Genomic DNA, 21,322 nt, shown 5'->3' with positions numbered 1-21,322 from the left:
AAGCAATTAATTAAACCATTAATTAGCTAATTAATTTCGCCCGTTAGGGAGACATAAAAACAAAAACGTGTACTATTTTGCTATGTTCGCGATCCCTGAACATATAGTGGAGACAATTTTAAATATTTCTAGTAAATACCGAAAAACCGGTATTTAAACTTGTGAATACCGGTATTACAAAATTGTACAAATGGCTCAAAATACCGGTATTCGGTATCCCGGTATACCGGTATTGCAATCCCTAGTCCAAGATATGACAAAAGAAATTGAAAGAAACAGCGAGAGCCAAGTGGAAGAAAAAAAAGACTGAAGATAGAATGGAGACCGCTGTCACCGAAAAGGAGCCTGGAGATCCTGAGGATGAACTGGAGTTCAAAAAGGAGAGGCACGAACAGGGAGAGTGTCAAGTAATGGCAGAGCTGAAACAGTATTCTCCAAATGAGTCCCCTAAAGTGGAATCGAAGGAGCAGACACTTGGGGATGGAGAAGATGAACTCTGTTTGGACGGGTCTGTTAGTGGCGACCCGTGCTCGATGTCTATGGATGCAGGTGTTAATGCGACCCTGTTCGGATTGGATTTATAACGAAGATTGACTGCACAACCTCTTTTCAAGCCTCTTAGTAGCTCCTTGCAGAGTGATACGGATGAAGGTGACGTGTCTGGTATCGCTGATCCTTGTGGTCTCGGCCTGGACTTCCTTCAAGAATTCGACTTTGCTGTGGATTTGCAAAAAATTGTGATGCAAATAGAAGCCGAAGAACCTCCTGTATATCTGGTCAAACTACGTCGTCGCAAAAGAACTCTCCCAGCAAAGGCTGATGAGCTCTTTAGAAGATCCTGTGTTGAGAGCTGCGGACAGTTCTCAAGTGTCGAGAATGAGCCTGGAATAAGCGGAGATATTCCCGCGGAAGCTTTGGCGACGAGGGCGAATCTCTGGCTTTCGAGCGGACTCCAGAAGGCATTGTTGGGCCATCCTGATATTCGGTTGGTTCTATGGAGGAAGTTCAAAGTGACCAACCGACCATCCTGGCTCGAATTCGTTTCGGAGAGTCCTGTTGCAATACCATATTTGGCTCCATGGGACATCCTGCATTTTAAGGAGCGGAATGAAGTCTGGGTGTACAATCCGAAACGACGAAGAGGTCCGAGTCCAAAGCATTGAGAAGGTACGGATGGATCTTTAGTCGCCGCCAAATAAATAAATGTTGTCATCTTCGAAAGTGCGGAAGTCGCCAAACGCCTTAACATCATCACATCGTTCGAAAGCCTACGCCAGCTGTTGGATTGAAGTGGGACTGCCGGGACGTCAGTCTTTAAAGAGGGAAGCAATGTTACAAATCTGTAATTTTGCTACCCGGCATGAATAGTGTCATCGTGAGAAATACCGTTGTAAGATCTGTCCTGTGCGTCAATGACCTGTGCTTGGCGACCATTTGGCGACGAATTTAGCTAGGTTGGCGACTAAATGTATCATACAGGAAAGTTCGAGAAGCTTCACGATCCATCCAGTAGGAACAAAGATACACCTAGGTACGCCCTGATTGGTCTGAAGATTCTAGCCCCGCCACCCGGAGCTATAAAAGACAGACACTCTGAAGCTGGTAAGAAGTGGTGTGGATCGTCAATAGTTATGTGTGTGAGAGGAGTCGGAGTTGCCGACAAGTAAAGAAACTGGAGGATTAGACAGCAAAAAAAAGCTGTTGAACTATAGCGACTAAATGCGCTGCGTCATTGCGATTGACCGACGGTATTTTGTAGAAGAAATTTTTTTGTAACAATATATATATATATATATATATATATATATATATATATATATATATATATATATATACTCCTATTATTTTTATAAAATTTCATGTTGTTTTGAATCAAACGATTCTTCGAAATAAGAATAAACAAATATATAAATATGGTGAAATAAATAGAGAAAAAAAAGTATAAAGAAACTAACATTTTTAGCTTGCATGACTTCTATTTCCTTAGATGATTTTTGATGAATAATTTGACTTAATCAGATTCATTCGATGATGATGATGATGATGTCGTATCCGCATTACAACAGAAAGGGGGAGCAGTGGCTTCTAACCTGACCCCTGAGCACCCAAGGGCAGAAGTCTGACTTCTAGCTCATATGAAGATGACACTCAAACAGTCGCTTGCACAACTCCTTTTTACAGGAGGGCTCTTTTACACATTTTCCATATAGAACAGAGAGGGAAGAACAAACATGGAAGAATCAGGTCTTGAATCTGGAATGTCCAGATTACAGGAAGACTTGCTACCCCTAGCCAAATTTATTTGCCTCTGCGAAATGCTAAAATTTCGGTTGATTTATTGCTTTCTTGTACGAATTTTGTTGAAACTAAATTTATTGCTGTCATATTAAAGTAATGGAATAAAATATAACAATCTAATTTTTTTTCTTGTAATTAAGTAAGTAAATTAAGCGATTAATAATGAAAAAGTTAAAATACTACCTCAAAAAAATTAAGAAATTGTTATTAAAATATCTTAAAATATAATTTTTAGATTTGATATATATTTATGAATCGAATATATTTATATTTATATATATATTTATGAATTATTTATTTATTATATGTTCTAAAACTCATTCTTCTCGTGAGAGAAAGGTGTCTCCAAAAGTTCTTCACGATTAAAAAGAAAAAAAAACATACAGGAAAATAGAGAAAATATCAATAAAATTAACCTCATAAATTAGATGCAAAGTTTCTCACACAATGTCTTTGCACTTTAAACATATTTTATTAATGAAAGTGAAAATATTTCATACAACCCTATAAAAGGAGTATTTTTTAAGAAACTCTAGGTTTATATTGTATTTATTGAAATAACATTTGGTATACATGTTCAGTAAAACTACAAATCTAGATATATATAAAGAAACCGAATAAGGAAAGAGTGAAATAATACCATAGCAACATGAATCGATGCACTGCTACAAGTAACAGAGACCAAATTTACTTTCATTTTTACGTGCTTCATTTAACTAATCATGTTCCATATAAAGACTATTAAAATAAGACTGTATGCATCTAATTTTATAATAATTCTCATGTATTTTAATATTCATTGTTTAGTTATTAAATTGTTAAGAAACTATTTTAACAAATAAAGTTTTGCATATCAACATGTTATAGCCAAAAATATAAATCCATTATCATTTATTTCATCAAAAATATTCTAGGTGCATAGAATTTAAATTATACCAAAGACTGTTCTTCATTTTTCCATTAAAAAAATAACTTAAATGCTAGATAGTCAAGAATAGGATTTATATATCATTCTTTTTTTTCCTCCGCTTTGACTTGAATTTGTTTTGATTTTTTATTATATTTTCTCCCTTTTTTGCCCACTTCTGAAACTCTTGGAATAGGAGAAGATGGCTCCGGACCAGGTTCGTATTAGATGTGATCGATGTTGTGTTGTGAGCAGCCTTCATTGTTGCAATAACCCAAATCTGCTTTTTCGCTTTTATGTGTTTTTATCTTGATGTTAGTGTGCATGAAGAGATATGAGTGTTTTGTGTATTTTTGGAATTTGAAATTCATTATTTCGTCTTTTAAAAATCTTTTATTCATAACTTAATTTTTCAAAATATTGTTTGATGTGAATATAGATTTACTGCTTCAATTTTCTTAACTAATTCAGTTCTGGAATTTAATCAAAGACTATATATGACTGTTTAAAGCCATTTAATGCTGCATTAAAAAAAATGTAAAAATTGTCCTGCAACGGTTTAATTACTTTACTAATTGCTTTATAAAAGAACTGTAGAATTAAATCACGGAAATATTTATGGTTTGAAAATAATAATTGGAAAACATGTTTCAAAAATGGAAAGAAACATCATCGTCTGACAAAAATATTTCTATCAATCGCTGCCTCATATCTACATTTTTTATAATGATATATCTTAAGCATATTCATGTTTGACTATAAAAGGAAACTTGTTTTATATTCCGATTTTCTGAGTATATCTTATTGGTTAATAAATCATTAATTTCTTTTGAATAGAATTTATTAAAAAATTCTATTTCTGCTTTTAAAAAGAATCTTTTTCAAACTGATACAAATGTTCTTCTAATATCACTGATATAATATGCTTTACATTGTACTTTTACAAATTTTGAGTAACACGGAAATGTCTTTAAATTTCCAAAATAATATAAATTATTTTTCATGATTGTGAGTAGAAAAGTTATATTTCTGTTATTTTAACTAGGCTTCAAATTAATTATTGGATGAGATACTTCTCCCATCTGCCTTTACTTGTGATTTTAGAAACTCAAACAATATTTCCAAAACAGAAAAAAAAAATCTTCGTTAGTTTTAGAAGCATATACAACAACAATATGATACAAAAGCAATATTTAAAAACGCGACAATCCTTAACAGGACTATGAAGAGTCCATACTGACTGGTAGAAAAAACAGAAAAAAAAAAAGAAACTTTTTCAAAATCTGGTTGTAGTCATACAAAAAATGTCCAATAAAGACCAATAGTTCACTGAATTTCTTTTGATATTTTTAAAGTCAGAGCTTTGAGGTATCGCTAGAAGTTTTAATTCTTCCCTTCAATAAGATCGGCAACAAATGATATATTGAATAATAAAACTTTTAATTTATAAATCCGTTAGAAAAATACGTCCAATATTTATTGATTTATTTAAAAGATGTTGCATGACTTAAAATGTAAACTTTTTACCAACAAAAATATATATATTTTTTTTTTTTTTAAGATATCTTTGTTGCCATTAATATATTTTGGAACAAATGAATTATATGGATGGGTAGTAGTCATTACACAGAATGCCTTGCTGTTTGGGTACTTTTTTTCAACTAGTAATAATCACTTATTTAGACTTTAAATTTCGGAATGTAACACATAATATTCTGAAAAGGAGATATAGCAAAATCTATTAAACAAGTCATTGAAAATATGATAAGATATGAATATAATTCCGCAATGCAGCTTATTTGGATTCAAAGAAATTTTAATCAAATTCGAATGTTGTTTAAGTTCCAATATTTAATGTGTAGAAACATTCAATATTGTTGTTTCCATAGTGCATTTTGTTGAGGAAAGATTTTTTAAACTAATATCTTGATGTTTGTCATAAGAAAAAAAATGTGTACATCTGAAACGATTAATCTAAGAGAGGAGTTGAGGAACATTTTAAATCAAAATCGTTTATTTTCTTCAAAAGTATATTTCGTCCATACTTCCTTCTAAATAACAAAATCTGCTGAAATCTTAAATTTGAAGAATATTGAATGATATGATCCTTGGTAATTCTTTAATGAATAGAAATATTTTTTTTCTTATCTGATTCTGCAAGTCAAAAAAAAAAAAAAAAAAAAAATTAAGAATTCAGATTTGAAGAAAATTAAATGATTTTTGGCAATTTCTTCTTGAAAAAGAATCATTTCTGATCATTGGATTAATTTATCGCTAAAACTGCTAAATAAATACTGGTTGATTGATTTTGATAAAGATCTTCATAGTATATTGTTGGAAATTTTAATTTTAAAGTAATGTTTATATTTCCTCCTTACATCTAAACATTTAGTAACATGTTTCAAATTATTCCCTTGCAAGTTATTTAGTCAATACAAAAAGGTAGTTTAAATTTAAAATTGGCTCTCAGACAATTTACCATAAAATTATTTTAAATATATACGATAATAGCTTATATTTAAGACCGAGGTATTTTATGAAACAAGAATAGAGAATAAACGAATATATTACATAAACTTACATGGTTGCTTTTTGACATGGTCGTCCAATGATGAGTTTGACCCCGTAAATTTAAATGGTTTCACATCACCTCTTCGAAAACCGTTGCTACCAGTGATGTGAAAGAGCTCTTAATATTCTTTTGAAACTCCTATATAGTTTAGAAGATTTATCTTTGCTAGTTCTTCAATCCAAAGAAGAGATAAAAATCACTCCTCTCTAAACCTTGTTTTCAATGTAGAAGGTTAAAAAGACAAGTTTATCTAAATAGAGAAAGCTACTTATCTATTTGATCTATTGAATCGAAAGAAACGGAGGGAAAGAAGGTCAAGACATCAAGTTAGTTTTAAAAGAAAATATTTTTTTAACTGGTTGGTCAAGTGATTCGAAAGACCGGAGGGAAAGAAGGTCGAGAAAGTGAGGAAAGTGAAGAAAACAAGTCTATCTATTTAGAAAATATTATTTAACTAGTTGATTAAATGCTTCGAAAGAAACGGGGGGAAAGAAGGTCAAGACATCAAGTTAGTTTTAAAAGAAAATATTTTTTAACTGGTTGGTCAAGTGATTCGAAAGACCGGAGGGAAAGAAGGTCGAGAAAGTGAGGAAAGTGAAGAAAACAAGTCTATCTATTTAGAAAATATTATTTAACTAGTTGATTAAATGTTTCGAAAGAAACGTGGGGAAAGAAGGTCAAGAAAGCAAGTTAGTTTAAACAGAAAATATTTGTTTAACTGGTTGGACAAGAAGTGATTCGAAAGGACGGAGGGAAAGAAGGCCGAGAAAGTGAAGAAAACACATCTATATAAATAGAAAATCTTATTTGACTAGTTGATCAAATGATTCGAAAAAAAACCGGAGAGAAAGAAAGTCAATAAAGCAAGTTAGTTTAAACAGAAAATATTTTTTAACTAGTTGGTCAAGTGATTCGAAAGAACGGAGAAAACGAAGGTCGAAAAAGTGAGGAAAGTGAAGAAAACAAGTCTATCTATATAGAAAATCTTATTTAATTAGTTGATCAAATGATTCGAAAAAAAGCAGAGGGAAAGAAAGTCAAGAAAGCAAGTTAGTTTAAACAGAAAATATTTTTAACTGGTTAGTCAAGTGATTCGAAAGAACGGAGGGAAAGAAGGTCGCGAAAGTGAAGAAAACAAGTCTATCTAAATAGAAAATCTTATTTAATTAGTTGATCAAATGCTTCGAAAGAAACGGAGGGAAAGAAGGTCAAGAAACAAGTATATCTAAAAAGAAAATCTTATTTAATTAGTTAATCAAGTAATTCGAAAGTAACGGAAATGCTGAAATCCTATGCAACGATTTGATAAACTCTATTTTGAAATTATTTTCTCATTTATTCTTATTTATGCATCCAGTTTTTATGATGATGCAATAGTTTCCCTTTGCATGATCTGTGTTATATAGATAGAATTTAAAACTTCTATTAAAAAGATTTTGTCTATTTAAAAAAGCTTCCCCTAAGTTTAGTCACTTCGTATGATAACTAATATCGAACCATAATTACACAAGATTTTAAATCTTAATGGCAGCGAAACAATCCGAAAAATTTCTTTTTTAACACATGCGCCAATAAATTCAAAACATTATTGTCATTTATTACAAGAAAAAATAAATTATTATTCAAAAAATATATTTATTAGAAAAATTAGTTTTAAAAAAATCTTTGTATTAGTTGATCAGAGTTTCGGGTTTCTTCTAGATAATCAAAGATTTGACAGTAATATCTAAAAGAAATTCAGTGAATTACTTACCCCAACTGACAATTATTGCATGATGTGCCGATATAGCATGGATACTTCATTTTTATGTTGTTTCTTTAGTAACTGTATGTAAGTGTTTTAAAAAAAAATCTAACATTATTAAATTAAGAGTTTTTGAATAATGTTGAAATAAATCAAATAGAAAGAAGCTTAATGTAGTTGCTCAAGCTTATAGTTTAGTTGAAAGTAGTTCATATCTTTATTGGAGTTCATAAATGATTAAATATCAACTGTGATGAATAAGGCGCGTCGAGAGAAATTATTTTCCCATAAATTATTAACATTACTTTTATTTTTACATACAAATTTGTACTTATAGTTCTTTTTTTCTATCAATGAATGGGAAATAATATAATAGTTTCTTAATATATTAATATATTGTGCTGGAACAGCTATTCAGTTGTTTCAATAAAAATTCGAATAATGATTTCTGGCATCAGTTTGTAAAAATATGAGGATATGATAAAAATTTATTTTCGAAATTTTATTTTTTAATTCATAACATATATAGGAATTTAATTATCTATATGTGGGCCTTTTGACATACCTAGAACTATAGCTTCTTAATAATTACTATAAAAATCCCAAAAACTGTATACTGTGATATAAATTCAGTCCCAAACGCTTTCGAGAAAAATATTTGCTTCCACTAATACTTATTGCAACGGAAATTGAATGATTGCATTTATTTTTGTCACTTATGTTCCACTCATAGACATTCTGTCGCTTATGTTCCACTCATAGATATTATGTCGCTTGCTGGTTTATACATCATTACTGCTTACACAACCAGGGAATTCTCAAATCCCACAACATGGCTCATGCTGCTAAAACCACAACATATTTTTATTGGGGTCCTATCTAAATGGATCTTGTAGCTATTTATATTTCTTATCATTTATATGATGTGAAGTGAAGGCTCGTGAAGCTGATTTAATAATGGCATTTATTTTGCCTGTATTAATCTGTTTCAAAATAATATTTCCTGCATTTTACTTTAAGAAGCTCAGTTTTATATTAATGGCACAAAGTTTATTACATGAAGTGCATGATTTATATGAGTCTGCTTACTCATATGAAATGCATATGAATCATGCTCATAAATATTCATTATAACCAACTTAATTGCATCTCAATCCCTTCTTTAAAATAATAGACTTCTCAGCAAGGAATTCCCTCAGACTTTTGACCCCCCCCCTAAGATACGACTCTATTCGTCATATGTGGAAGACTTTTAAAATTTAAATTAATAGAATTTGATATTTCAGTATTACCTCTGCCATTTTAGGCTTGATTCTTTGCATAAAGAAACTTAATCGTTTATAACGAATGCCATTCAAGAAACTGTAAATGCTAAGGTATTTGATGTCTTAATAATTTCTCTGACAAGAAAGCAGATATGGGAATTTTAGCCTTGACCCACATGGGCTGTTGTACCACTCATTATAGTTTAGTTTCATTTGATGATCTGTTTTATCTATTTTTTGCAATTATGAATTTCTCCTAGATACCGTCAACAGCATTTGTGCATTTTTCAAATGTTATAATCCTAGCCTTTACTTAAGCTTTTACCCACGAGTCATCAATTGTGTAGTTATAGTACAACAGCATTCAGCCAGCGATATGCATTAAGATGTGTGTTTGAACACAGCTTATTTGTAATACAGGAATGAGACGAAATATTCATGAATCCTGAGTGCAATTCAATAAAAAAAAACGAATTATTTTATTTTTTCAGATCACAAGTTTTCGTTATTCCGCACTTACTGGTTAGTGTGGGCAATATTATTTGGAGCAGCCGTCAATGTAGATTGCCCCAGGGGTTATACAGCCAGATTCATGTCCAGTGTGTGGGCCATGTTTGCAGTCGTCTTTCTCGCCATCTACACCGCCAACCTCGCTGCCTTCATGATTACCAGAGAAGAATATTATGATTTGTCCGGCATAGATGATAAGAGAGTAAGTATAATTTTTTTGATTGTAGTAAGTTATGTATTACTTTGTAATTAGAACAGAATAATCTATTTTACAATTTAATTTTTGCTGATTTTCTAAACTATTATTGTTATATTTTAAAGAATAAACATGAAACAATAATTTATAGACAGCTCTGATATAATTATCGTATTTTTATTGATCATGAATTGATGAATGTTTTATTATGGGAACATTTGAATGAATTGATGAATGTTTAATTTATGGGAACATTTGAATGAATTGATGAATGTTTTATTTATGGGAACAGTTGAATGAATTGATGAATGTTTTATTTATGGGAACATTTGAATGAATTGATGAATGTTTTATTTATGGGAACAGTTGAATGAATTGATGAATGTTTTATTTATGGGAACAGTTGAATGAATTGATGAATGTTTTATTAATGGGAACAGTTGAATGAATTGATGAATGTTTTATTTATGGGAACATTTGAATGAATTGATGAATGTTTTATTTATGGGAACAGTTGAATGAATTGATGAATGTTTTATTTATGGGAACATTTGAATGAATTGATGAATGTTTTATTTATGTGAACATTTGAATGAATTGATGAATGTTGTATTTATAGGAACATTTCTTTTAATCCAAACGTATAATAATCATTTCGGAATAACGTCAGGGATTTTAAAAATAGTTCCTCCAACAATAATTCGTTGTTCACTTTTGTGATTATTTTCGAATGCCGTTATTGTATTTATTGCTGCAAATGCATAGAGATTATGGAATAATGTAGGCCTGGAATAATGTAATTAATACAAATCTTTTCTAAATTAGAAAGATAGTTAAGAGTATAAAAAAAAAAACATTATTATCTATGTTTACAATTTATTGCGCTGCAGTTGAAAGGATTTCTTTCTATTATTTAGCCTAAATTCTTTGCTATTGCAGGTATTAGAAATAAATATGAAGCAATATTTCACTGTTAATTCTGTGACTAATACCACGTGAAATTCCATAGTGGTAATAGAATAATTATTGCCTTCTATATTAGTACAATTGTTTTTCAAATTTGGAAGATAGTTTTAAATTTGAAATAAGTATATGTGTTTGTCATCTACCGAGATGCAGTTAAAGAGATTTGTTTTGTACATTTTAGCCTTAAAATCTTTCCGGATGATATGCATGCATGGAATCTGAAATTTTGAAAACACACAGTTTACCTTTTACTTGAATCCCAGCTATCTTTAAATACCTTAAAGAGCGCTGCTATTGCTCGGATGAAAAGACCCCAGCAACCACCACCCTACTAGAATTATTAGACCCCGAAAACTTTATTGCAATAGCCATTTCGGTTGCCAACTTTCATCCTCCTCTCAAAGAGACACCAGGTGGCTTTGAAATTAAGATGAAATCTTGAGTGCCCAAGACCACCTGGTTCGATGTTAGGGAATTAAAACAAAAATGCTGAAATCACTACGATATAAAAGAAAGAACATTTAAAAAAAAATCTTAATGAAAAAATGAATTTTTAGTATCGCTTATGGTAAGACTGAAGTTACTACAGTTAAGTTTTGAATTACAACAAAGAAAGAACATTTTTATTCTTAAAGCGCAGTCAAGTAGAAAAAAATACATAAAAAGATATCTAATGTTTTGAATTTGCATATTATTTCTATTTAAAAGCTGTTAAATCTATATAATATTTTGAGTTTATTTACACAATGTAATTGATTTTCAAGAAACACAAGAAGGTGGAATTACGTTTTGATATTTAGAACTGAATCGCTTGGTTTTAAAGCATTTATGTTGTTATAAAGTGTTTCTTTTTGAATTTTATAATTTTTTTTTCACTTCTTCAATTCTAAATAAAATCCCATCCTTATGCCCTTCAGATTCCGAAGGAAAATAGCACTAGGTTTTTCCAAATAGAAATGTTAATTAACGTTTTTGATAATAAATGAAATAAGTGGACATTTCATGTTATTGCGTTTTCTCAAAATAATTGTTAAGCAAGGACAACTTTTATATTTTCTTAAATTGTTAATATTTGTCACGCAATGCTTTTATTAAAGTAGTTGAACTTATAGGCTAGATTTTTAGGCTAATTTTAGAATTTGAAAGCATCGAGCATGCTGGTAATATTGCGAAGGATTAATAAATATGTACTTAATCGGTAAAATGATTACGAAATGCTGTGTTGCACAGGAGAGATGATCGCTGTCGACTCCTTTCCTAATTCTAATGCTTCTCAAATAATCGATGCTAAGCGTTTGACACACGGATGAGCTTTAAAAGCTAAATTATGTTTTAAACATTAGAACCTTAGGATAATAGAATAACTCCTTTTTTCCCTTTGTAGAGAAAAATTCATCCCTATACTACCTGCCTGTATTCTATAATGAAAAATGACAAACTGTTTCTAAGGAAATATTCATTTAAGTGATTTCAAACTTATGAATTAACATAAATGAAGTCCAAAATTTGTTCCTTATTCACTATACGATTCCTATATATAAATATATGAATATGAAGTTAATAAAAAAGTAGGTGAATCTGTCAAATTCGATTTCCAAGAAATGGTAATTGATATCAGATATCTGTTCAAAATTGGTATAAATATAAGCCAATAATTTTCAAAGCAAATGAAATCGTTTTGTTCAAAAGATATTCCAACTGAGGGACATTTTATAATGATGGAGAATCTATTAAATACAGAATTGATCCACTTGATGCAGAATTTATTGAAAATTCAATATCTAGTCTTCTGTCATTTTCTCCTTAATTATATGCCCTTTTTTGTTTTAGAATTATTAGCTTTCTAGATATGCGGAACTTTATAAAGAAAGATATTACATGTCCTTGTTTTCTAAAGTAACTATTTTCTTTTGTTCAAATTTTTAACTTAATAATTATTTTTTCGAAATTGAAATAAATAATTTCTTTTGAATTGTAAGAATAAAGTGAAATCTTTATGATTCCAACATCTCTTTTTGTTGAAAATTCCTGAAAAAGAAATTCACTATTATTACATCCTATAAATTCATGCGTGGTTTAAGAAAGAAATCAGACAAAATAATTATAAGAAGAAAAGTTGCGATTGACTGACTTATTAGGTAATTAGTGTGAGATTTCCTCATAGGGTGTTTAGCACCAGATATTTTCTTAAAGCTGTGGCTGTGATATAAAGTATAAACTATATACAAAATGTATGATTTTTATAATTTAAATATTTTAATGCAGAAAAGAGAATTATTACATGTATAATTATTAATATTTGATTGAAATAGATTTGGAACGAATAAATGCATAAAAACGTTTTTCTCTGCAAGACGAAAATCACGTTTGAATCTGTAGTACAATTTATATACACTAAAAATGTTTGAAAATTAAATGTCCTTTCTAGAAAATCAGTTTGATAAGAAGCATTTTTCTAACAATTTACGATAAAAGTGTCTCCGTGCATTTGTGAATTTAAAAAAAGGGAGCGTGTTCTTAAGGATTAAAACTCTGAAGTGCCCACTTATTCACTTAGTCTTAAGTACTTCACTAGCATATTTAAAAGGTCTACTTTCTTATTTAATCAGAAAACAACTCATATGTATTTTTAAGAATCTCCTTACTCTTAGGTTTCCGTCTTATCCAACGTAGGAACTGATGTTATGCTTCAGACTCACTTAAAAGCATTTGCCAATAAAACAAACTTCACAGCATTTCAGTTCTAAAACATTTTATGATCACATAAACGTAATCCAAAGGTTTTATTCGATACCGTTAAAGTGATTTCTAAGCTCTAAAATGAGTTTCAATCACATTTATGAGAAAAAAAGGCACAATCGAAACTACCCAACAATTTATTATTTATAAAAATTGCATTAGAATTTATAAAATTAGCATTTAAGAATATTGTCGATAGCCAATATAGTTGTAAAGTTTTTAAATGACATAGCTTTTAAACTTCAGTGGGCAATGAATTACATTAAGAAAGATAAACTTTTAAAATCATAATAATTTAATTTCAAATTAGATGAAGTTTTTTTTTAATTATTAACTACCAAACTGTGACAGTTAATTATTTTCCTTCTAAAATCTTTAATTATTTTCTATATGTATTAATACCGATTGATAATAATAAGAGCTAGTGCTAAGTTTCTAGTACACCAGGAATGCAGATTGTAAATTAAAATATGCAGTTTTCTTACAAGGATTAAAGAAATAAGTTCAACGATTCCAATTGTTGGGAAATTATTATTTTTGAAGAATATATTGTTACAGACCTGTAATTTTGCTTCCCAACGCGAATAGTGTCATCATAAGAAAGACCGTTTTTCAGTCATCTGTATTGGATACTGTTGTGGAAGTTCTCGAACTTTCCAGCATTATCCATTTTGTCGCCAAAGTCGCCAAATTGGTCGCCAAGTTCTGGGATAACCGGCTCGGCATCCGACAGCATCCAATACAGATGGCTGAAAAACGGTCTTTCTTATGATGACACTATTCGCATTGGGAAGCAAAATTACAGATTTGTAACAATATATATATATATATATATATATATATATATATATATGTATATATATATATATATATATATATATATATATATATATATATATATATATATATATATATATATATATATATATATATATACAAAAGTATTAGAATCAAGTTAATAGGAAAAAACCAAAAAAATTATAAAGATATAAAAATAAAAATAAAGAATCCGGCCTGAAGACTTTTTCAAGGGTCACCCTCAGGCAGGGATTCAACGAAAGGGATTTTTCTGTGAGGAAAAACAGACTTCTGTTTTCTTGAAAAAGTCTTCAGGCCGGATTCTTTATTTTTATTTTTATATTTTTATAATTTTTTTGGTTTAATTTCTTTTGGTTTTTTCCTATTAACTTGATTCTAATACTTTTGTATCAATTCATCTGTGTTTTAGAAGTAGCTGCAATTGCGCTCTCTAAATACTATGAAGTTCTTTTTTTGGTTTTAGTTTAAATAGGTTATAAATTTTAGTTGCGATTTCGAAACTGTTTTTGTTTCGTTTTAGTTTTAGTTTCGTTTTAAAAACTATATATATATATATATATATATATATATATATATATATATATATATATATATGTTACAGAGGGCAAAACGTAATTTAAACAAAGTCAAATTGCATTATAAGTAATGCAAGAGTGGTACTCACAGACAATCTATTCCCGTAAATGAGATGATTGTAGTACATGTCATGATTGCTTTATTCGAATGCCAACATGAAATACCTTTCTACGAAACGCCGTAATCACCCTCTCTAAATGCATCTAAAGAAACATTATTCCCATATTTTTATTTATTGAACCTGGAACTCAAGTGTTTAATAGAAAGGGAAATCGGGACGAGAATGTTGCAACAAAAGTAACTGATCAAGACTTACATTCTAGACTTTTTTGTTTGTTTCGAAATGCCGCAAGTGCCAGGTGTAGAAAACTTGTGAATGACCGGCGTAAAATTACAATTAACATCTCCCACCAAACGCACAGAAAGGTGGAAATTGCAGGGAAAAGATCATGCCAAATTAACTAATTCCTACATACATGCCCCAATTTTGTTTGTGGATATTAATTGGCTCAAAAGCCGTATTTGGATATTCTGTGCCACACATAGAGTTCAATCGATTGGAAGGATTTGTATGACACTGCAGTTCATGAATGGCCGGCTTAAAATTATGTGGACGCACGCAAGCACGTACGAGGGTATCAGATATCATTCAGATTTACTGAGCTCTAGTCTCAAATGACATGAACAAGTAAAAATTGGGAAAGGAAAATCATGTCAAATCTGAGTATATTTTGCATTTATGTTTGATTTTTTATTCTAGTGTCGAATTTATATGGCGTTTAATTTTCAATACAGACAAACTGAAAATTCGCAGACATTTATGCGGTTATCCAACCTTTGTCTCATTTACTAATAGCGCATCAGAAAAGGCATGGCAGAGGAAACCAAGATGGGGAGGTAGGTCAAAACTAAATATTTCGTTTTATGTACCAGGTGGTCATATTTGCCTGGCATGGAGAGACCATCAATGACCGGCTTCAAATGACTTAGATGTAGATAGTTTAAGTTATAAAGCATGATGCAAAAGTCTATGAATATCAGATATATGGAGTACCTCAGAAATTAAACATGACTGTGGTTATTTCATTTTTTCACACTTTACTTATAGTTGCATGGGTTTGTGGTGAATAATATATAAGCCAGTTAACAACTACGCTGCACGAGCAATTGCTTTTGTTACTGGACTGCGAACCACAAGGTCCCAGGTTCTATCCTCGCTCATCTAAATCGCCTAAAGTTTCATAAGGGCAAAGTTAGAACAGTAAATGGTAACGAATTTTTATTAATTAGTTTACTACTTTAGGATTTACTGGACACACTGTGAAAAGTAGATAAACATAGTTTTTCTGCAGAAACATTCAGATTTTATTCTTCATCAATTTGTTTTATAGAAAATATTTATCAATCCGTTTAAGTATTAAGAGTGGAAACGAAATGTTCAAAAGTAAAATATGTCACAACGTAAACAGTTTCTATTGTTTAAAACTTTGTGACCCCCCCCCCCAAAAAAAAAAGATGAACTGTGATATTGCCATTGAAATGAAAAATACATATGCAATGGACTTTCTTGTTATTAGCTTTTATCAGCTGAAAAACATTGGGTGATAGTGCTGAGCAACGTTGATTGCAAGGTGATGCAAAGGTTGAATTTCAGTTTGAAAAGAATCATCCATACATAATGCAGTGTCCCTAAGATCAGTGGTAGATTCAAACAGTTTTTCCTTTTCACTTACGCAAAAAATCATCATTCCCCGAAATTTTTCAATTTCATTAAGTTATTCAATTAAGATGTATACATTATAAGAAAGCATTTTTAACCTATTCCAGTTTATGTTAATCATTTAGAAAAATCAAACTATAACTTATCTTAGTATCTAGTTGCTAATTAGATTATTCAATTTCTGTCACTCACTGGTTCAGAATTCTGAATTCTTTATGAAATTTACCAATGCAGTCCATTTATCATGATCTTCCCTCTAAGACAATAAGCTATAATTTTATTATTTTTTAAATCACAGCATTTTTGCTTTATGAAAAGGATTGCTTTTACTTATTTCGAGTTATATTAAATATCTTGCTTTGATACATGAGTTAAGCGTGCTTAAATTAGAAACATATGCACTCTTTGTATACAGAATAGTTTGCTTGCATCTAGGAACTTTATTTATTTATTTATTTTTGGCTTTTGTGTTCTTGTTTTCTTTTCGTGACTGTCTAGTTTTTGAAGAAATTCATAAGTCGTTTTTGGACTGATATCGAGTATATTAGCAATCCTTTTTGACATCTTTAAAAACAAATGTGCAAAATTTGATCGAGTAAGCATTTTTGAAAATATCTCAGCAGTGACTCCTTATAAATTCTAAATAAATAAAAACAATGCCATTTCTTACAACCCAAGTTGCTCTTCATTAAAGCAATTGATTTGAGCACGGAATAAACATTTAAAATTCTTAGCAAGCGTCGTTTTATATTTTTACATGTTGGGAATTATTTATAAATACTTTCTGTATAGCAATAAAGATAATATTTAATTCTGTATTCATCTCAAGAAATTATTTCCAAAATATGTACAAGAGTTCAACATGATATTGAAATTAAAAAAAAAAGAAATGTACTGTCCAACTGAATTTACTTAGCAAAGGTAAAAATTATTGTATTCCTCCGTATTATTAATATCAATATACTATTTTAATATTTTCAATGTTGTGGTGAGTGGAAACTGTGGTTGAGTGAATGAAATGCGTGAATGAAGCCCGCCCCTTCAAAAGGGTTAGATGGCCCTACTATAGAAACAAGAGGCGCTCCCCCTCGGGCTTAAACCGGCTGTCTTCGAACAGCGGGCTTGTCAATGGCAAGTGCCATTAGAAACAACAACAATATTTTCAAAAATTAATCACTCGTTAATCGATTAATGTATATAGATTTCTGGCCACATCTGGTTGTCAATTTAGTAAAATCTTGATTTAAGAATGAGAAATATTTATAATAATGCATCAGAATTTAAAAATTAAAAGAAGAATCAATTTTTGGTATTAAAAATGCATATATGAAATCCATTTTAATGAAAATCCTTACAGCCAAAATAAAGCATTTTAGGTAGAGAATTAATGCACTCTATGTAGCTGTGCTTCGACACAATATAAATACATAAAAGATTTACTTATTTTTTTCTTTTGAAATATGCTTTATGGAAGCGCTCACCTCATCTCATTAATATTCTTTTTTCTTATTAAAGTATATCAGAAAATATTTCATATTTAAATATTAGTATTGAAAAAAGATTCACTGCATTTTTAGTTACAAAATCCTATGAGTGAAGAACCTCCTTTCCGGTTTGGTACTATACCGTATGGTAACACCGAGGCAATTTTAAAGAAAAACAAGTTTGAGATGTACATGTGGATGAGAAAATTCAATCGAACAACAGTTGTCAAAGGAGTAGAAGCAGTAAAGAAAGGGTAAGTTTTCTATAAAATATTTCTGTTATTCCTAATCATTTTCTTGTTTCATAGGTTTTAAAATGCAGATAAATACTGCTGTTAGAACTAAGTAAATTACATGGTTTTGAACTAATTTATCAGAGCCTTACTAGATGATTCTTTGGATGCGTTTATTTACAAAGGATTAATATGAGGAGGAGTATGCCCTCTGCTAGTAAAAGTATAAAGCTAGGTTTGATTAACCTACTTATACGGATCTGAAGTAAATTCTTAGACTTGCTCTAGATGGCGCTGTGGATGTATTTAGCTCCAGAGACCATAAAGAAGAAAGATCATTTGACTTCACTTATATTTTCTTTCAAAATTTCATTCCAAGTGTTTAATTTAATAGAATATATAATTTTATTGTTAAGATTAATTTCTGATTGAAATATGTCACCCAGTTTTTTTTTTAACCTTTTAATCCCTAAATTAAGAAACAAAGAGTAAATTAATAATGGTATGAAAAAAATAAAACAAATGGTAAAATATTAGTTTCATGTGGAAATTTAAGTTCAAGTTTGAATAATTAGCAAAAGAGATATAAATATTTCACCACGTAAGTGGGGATAATTAAAATTATTCCTGGTACTGTTCCTTCCTTTCAATACATAGGTACTGTTTTGCTTCATTAATTGAATCGGATTTATCAAATTGACATTATAAGAGTGAAATCAATTCCTTCCTTAAAAAATGATTACAAACCATCTGCATTACATTAAAAGTAATGAAAGTAGATGAACAAGCATTAATATCATGTGAAAATCTGATTTCAGAGAACTTGATGCCTTTATATATGATGCCACAGTATTAGAATATCTGGCAGGTCAAGATAACGAATGTCGTCTTTTGACTGTTGGAACATGGTATGCAATGACAGGATATGGTTTTGCCCTTGCGAAGAATTCGAAGTACCTCGGCATGTTTAACAGAGCAATGATTCAGTACAGGGAAAACGGTAAGTAAAATGAGAAACCTTTTCTTATTCTAAAAATAAAAATATAACTGAAATATTTTCCACCATTTTCATTGTCTTACTCGATGTTAAAAAGATCCTATCAGCATTCAATAATAGGTACACAATGTAAAAAAAATCACTCTTTTTTAAAAGCAAATAAATTAAATTGAATTGGAATAATTTATGTATTAAGTATGTTGTAAAATCGTAAATATATCAATCTTAATATCAAATATTTTTCAAAGAAAAAAACAAATTATAATACCTCTGACTTAACAGTAAGGTAACAACAAATTTAGGAATAGAGTTATGGAGGAGCATATTATAAGAGAAATATTAGAAAATAAGCTCTAAAAAGAATAAAATTCAAAACGTATGAAATAATAAAACATTAAAAATATTCTGACAAATCTTCTTCCGAGCTTCCACACCACACTAGCGAAAAGACAATGAACCTGCTGATTCATGAGAATCAAATCCGCTTGCATAGCAGTTCTTTGGTTTAATCAAGTTTTGAACCCATAACTCAACAGTATCATTACCGGTGGATTCTGTGTTCAAAACTTTAAACCTAAGCAATTGCAGCCTCATCTTTTACTAGAAAAATAGATATCTATAGGAAATATAGAGAATACTCCGTTTCCTTTAAGGCAGAGGAAAATTATACAAGTATCAAATATGAAAGTCATATATTTCAGTCCTTAATTCGCATATTTTTCAGAATTAATAATAAGAACTTCCAAATATTATTTAAAGTAATATAAAGATTACTGCACAGAATACGAAATAAATTCATTTTTCCAAAAGGGAAATGGAATGAAGAATTCAAAATTCAATTATTGGTTTAATTTTTATTTTTTTACATTTAAATGAATAGTTAAGTAATCAAATGGAAATAATCTTAGTATAAATAGCAGTTACAGCATATATATACGTTGTTACGTTGCACATATTTTAAACAGATGGGTTGAATTAAACCTAACTATCTATTGTTGTTATTTCAGACAACAAAATGAATACTGCTCAATAATTTGTTAAATATTCATTTAAATATAAATTGAAAAAAAATCAATTTTTTCTCCACGTAATTTAAAATTACAGTAATTTATAGTTAAGTTAAAAATTCTGCCAGAAGAATATTTTTGCATCATCTTAAAATGCAAAATTTCACTATCTCAAGTATTACAATTACATTTTGATGCAATATTAATTTTTAAATAAATTAATGCATTAGAGTTAATATTAATTTAATATTAACTCTAACTCTATTTTTTAATTTTATATTTTAATTTATTACATAAATTTTTATCGGTTTCGAAAAGCAAAAGATATTACGAGAAACGATGTTTATGCTCCTATATGTAAGAATTACACAGCGATTGCATACATTTCTATTAGGATTCATTGATTTCAAAGAAATGTTTCCTAAACTCTGGCATAAATCAAATACTCAGTTGAAGTTAAGAAAAGTAAAGTTTTTGCAAGGAAATTAAACAAGTAATTAACTGCTGAAGAGGTCTCAGGCTTTAAGAAATAAACGAATATTCTATCTTTTGTCCACGAAAAGTAAGGAGGAAGTTATTCCGAAAAAAATATACCAACTGATAATGAATAAAATTAATTTTTTTAGCCTTTTCAGCGATATTAACTTCATTTTACAATCTCTTTCATCAATTGTTATTCCCTTTTCTTTAAAAAAAAATTAAATAAGATCGTTTAGGTGTATTGATTTGGTAGGCAAATTAAGAATTTACTTAAAAATATAATTACTGTCTGTACTTGTTTTTAAATTGTTTTATTTTAATATTTATATTATAAAATGGACTTTGTTTATTATAATATATTATTAAAAACTAAATTATACATGAATATATAATTGTAATATTTAATTTTTGATTCATTTTAAGATTTAATTTATACATGAAAGGAGTTTTGCAGAGTCAGATATATTAACCCGTTTGTTAACAGTAAATTAAATTGGAATCATTTACATCAGAAATAAAAAAAATATATGTATATTTGCATGCAGTCATTGCATACAAATTAATTCAAAAGGAATTTAATTGCTTTGTAACGCTGTATAACCTGTATCTGAAATAAGAAAAGGGAAAGGGAATCCAGCCTTCTGCTAAACATTTTGAAATCTCAGAGACTGAATTGCACAATTAATCACCTACAAGCCGCAAATGCCGACACTAATTTAATCCAGAATTATACTAATTAGATTCCGAAGTGTATTGCAGTGGAATGAGGCATACTTGATTAATTTCCTTAATTACGGATTAACTTTACA

At 29.7% G+C, this 21,322-nt stretch overlaps 1 protein-coding gene across 1 annotated transcript in view; it reads left to right on the top strand.

Moving 5' to 3' along the window:
- The window catches only part of LOC129975756 (glutamate receptor ionotropic, NMDA 2B-like), a 145,619-nt gene that overhangs the window by 103,233 nt on the left and 21,064 nt on the right, over nucleotides 1-21,322 (top strand). Inside the window, exons 10-13 of the mRNA XM_056088951.1 lie at nucleotides 3,402-3,422; nucleotides 9,278-9,498; nucleotides 17,890-18,050; nucleotides 18,848-19,029. Of these exons, the coding sequence (XP_055944926.1) occupies nucleotides 3,402-3,422; nucleotides 9,278-9,498; nucleotides 17,890-18,050; nucleotides 18,848-19,029 (585 nt within the window). The remainder of the gene's footprint in view (nucleotides 1-3,401; nucleotides 3,423-9,277; nucleotides 9,499-17,889; nucleotides 18,051-18,847; nucleotides 19,030-21,322) is intronic.

This window comes from Argiope bruennichi, chromosome 7 (genome assembly GCF_947563725.1).
Source record: "Argiope bruennichi chromosome 7, qqArgBrue1.1, whole genome shotgun sequence".
Lineage (NCBI taxonomy): Eukaryota > Metazoa > Arthropoda > Arachnida > Araneae > Araneidae > Argiope > Argiope bruennichi.
Note: the sequence above shows the minus strand (reverse complement) of the source record. Positions and strands in the feature narration are given on the sequence as shown.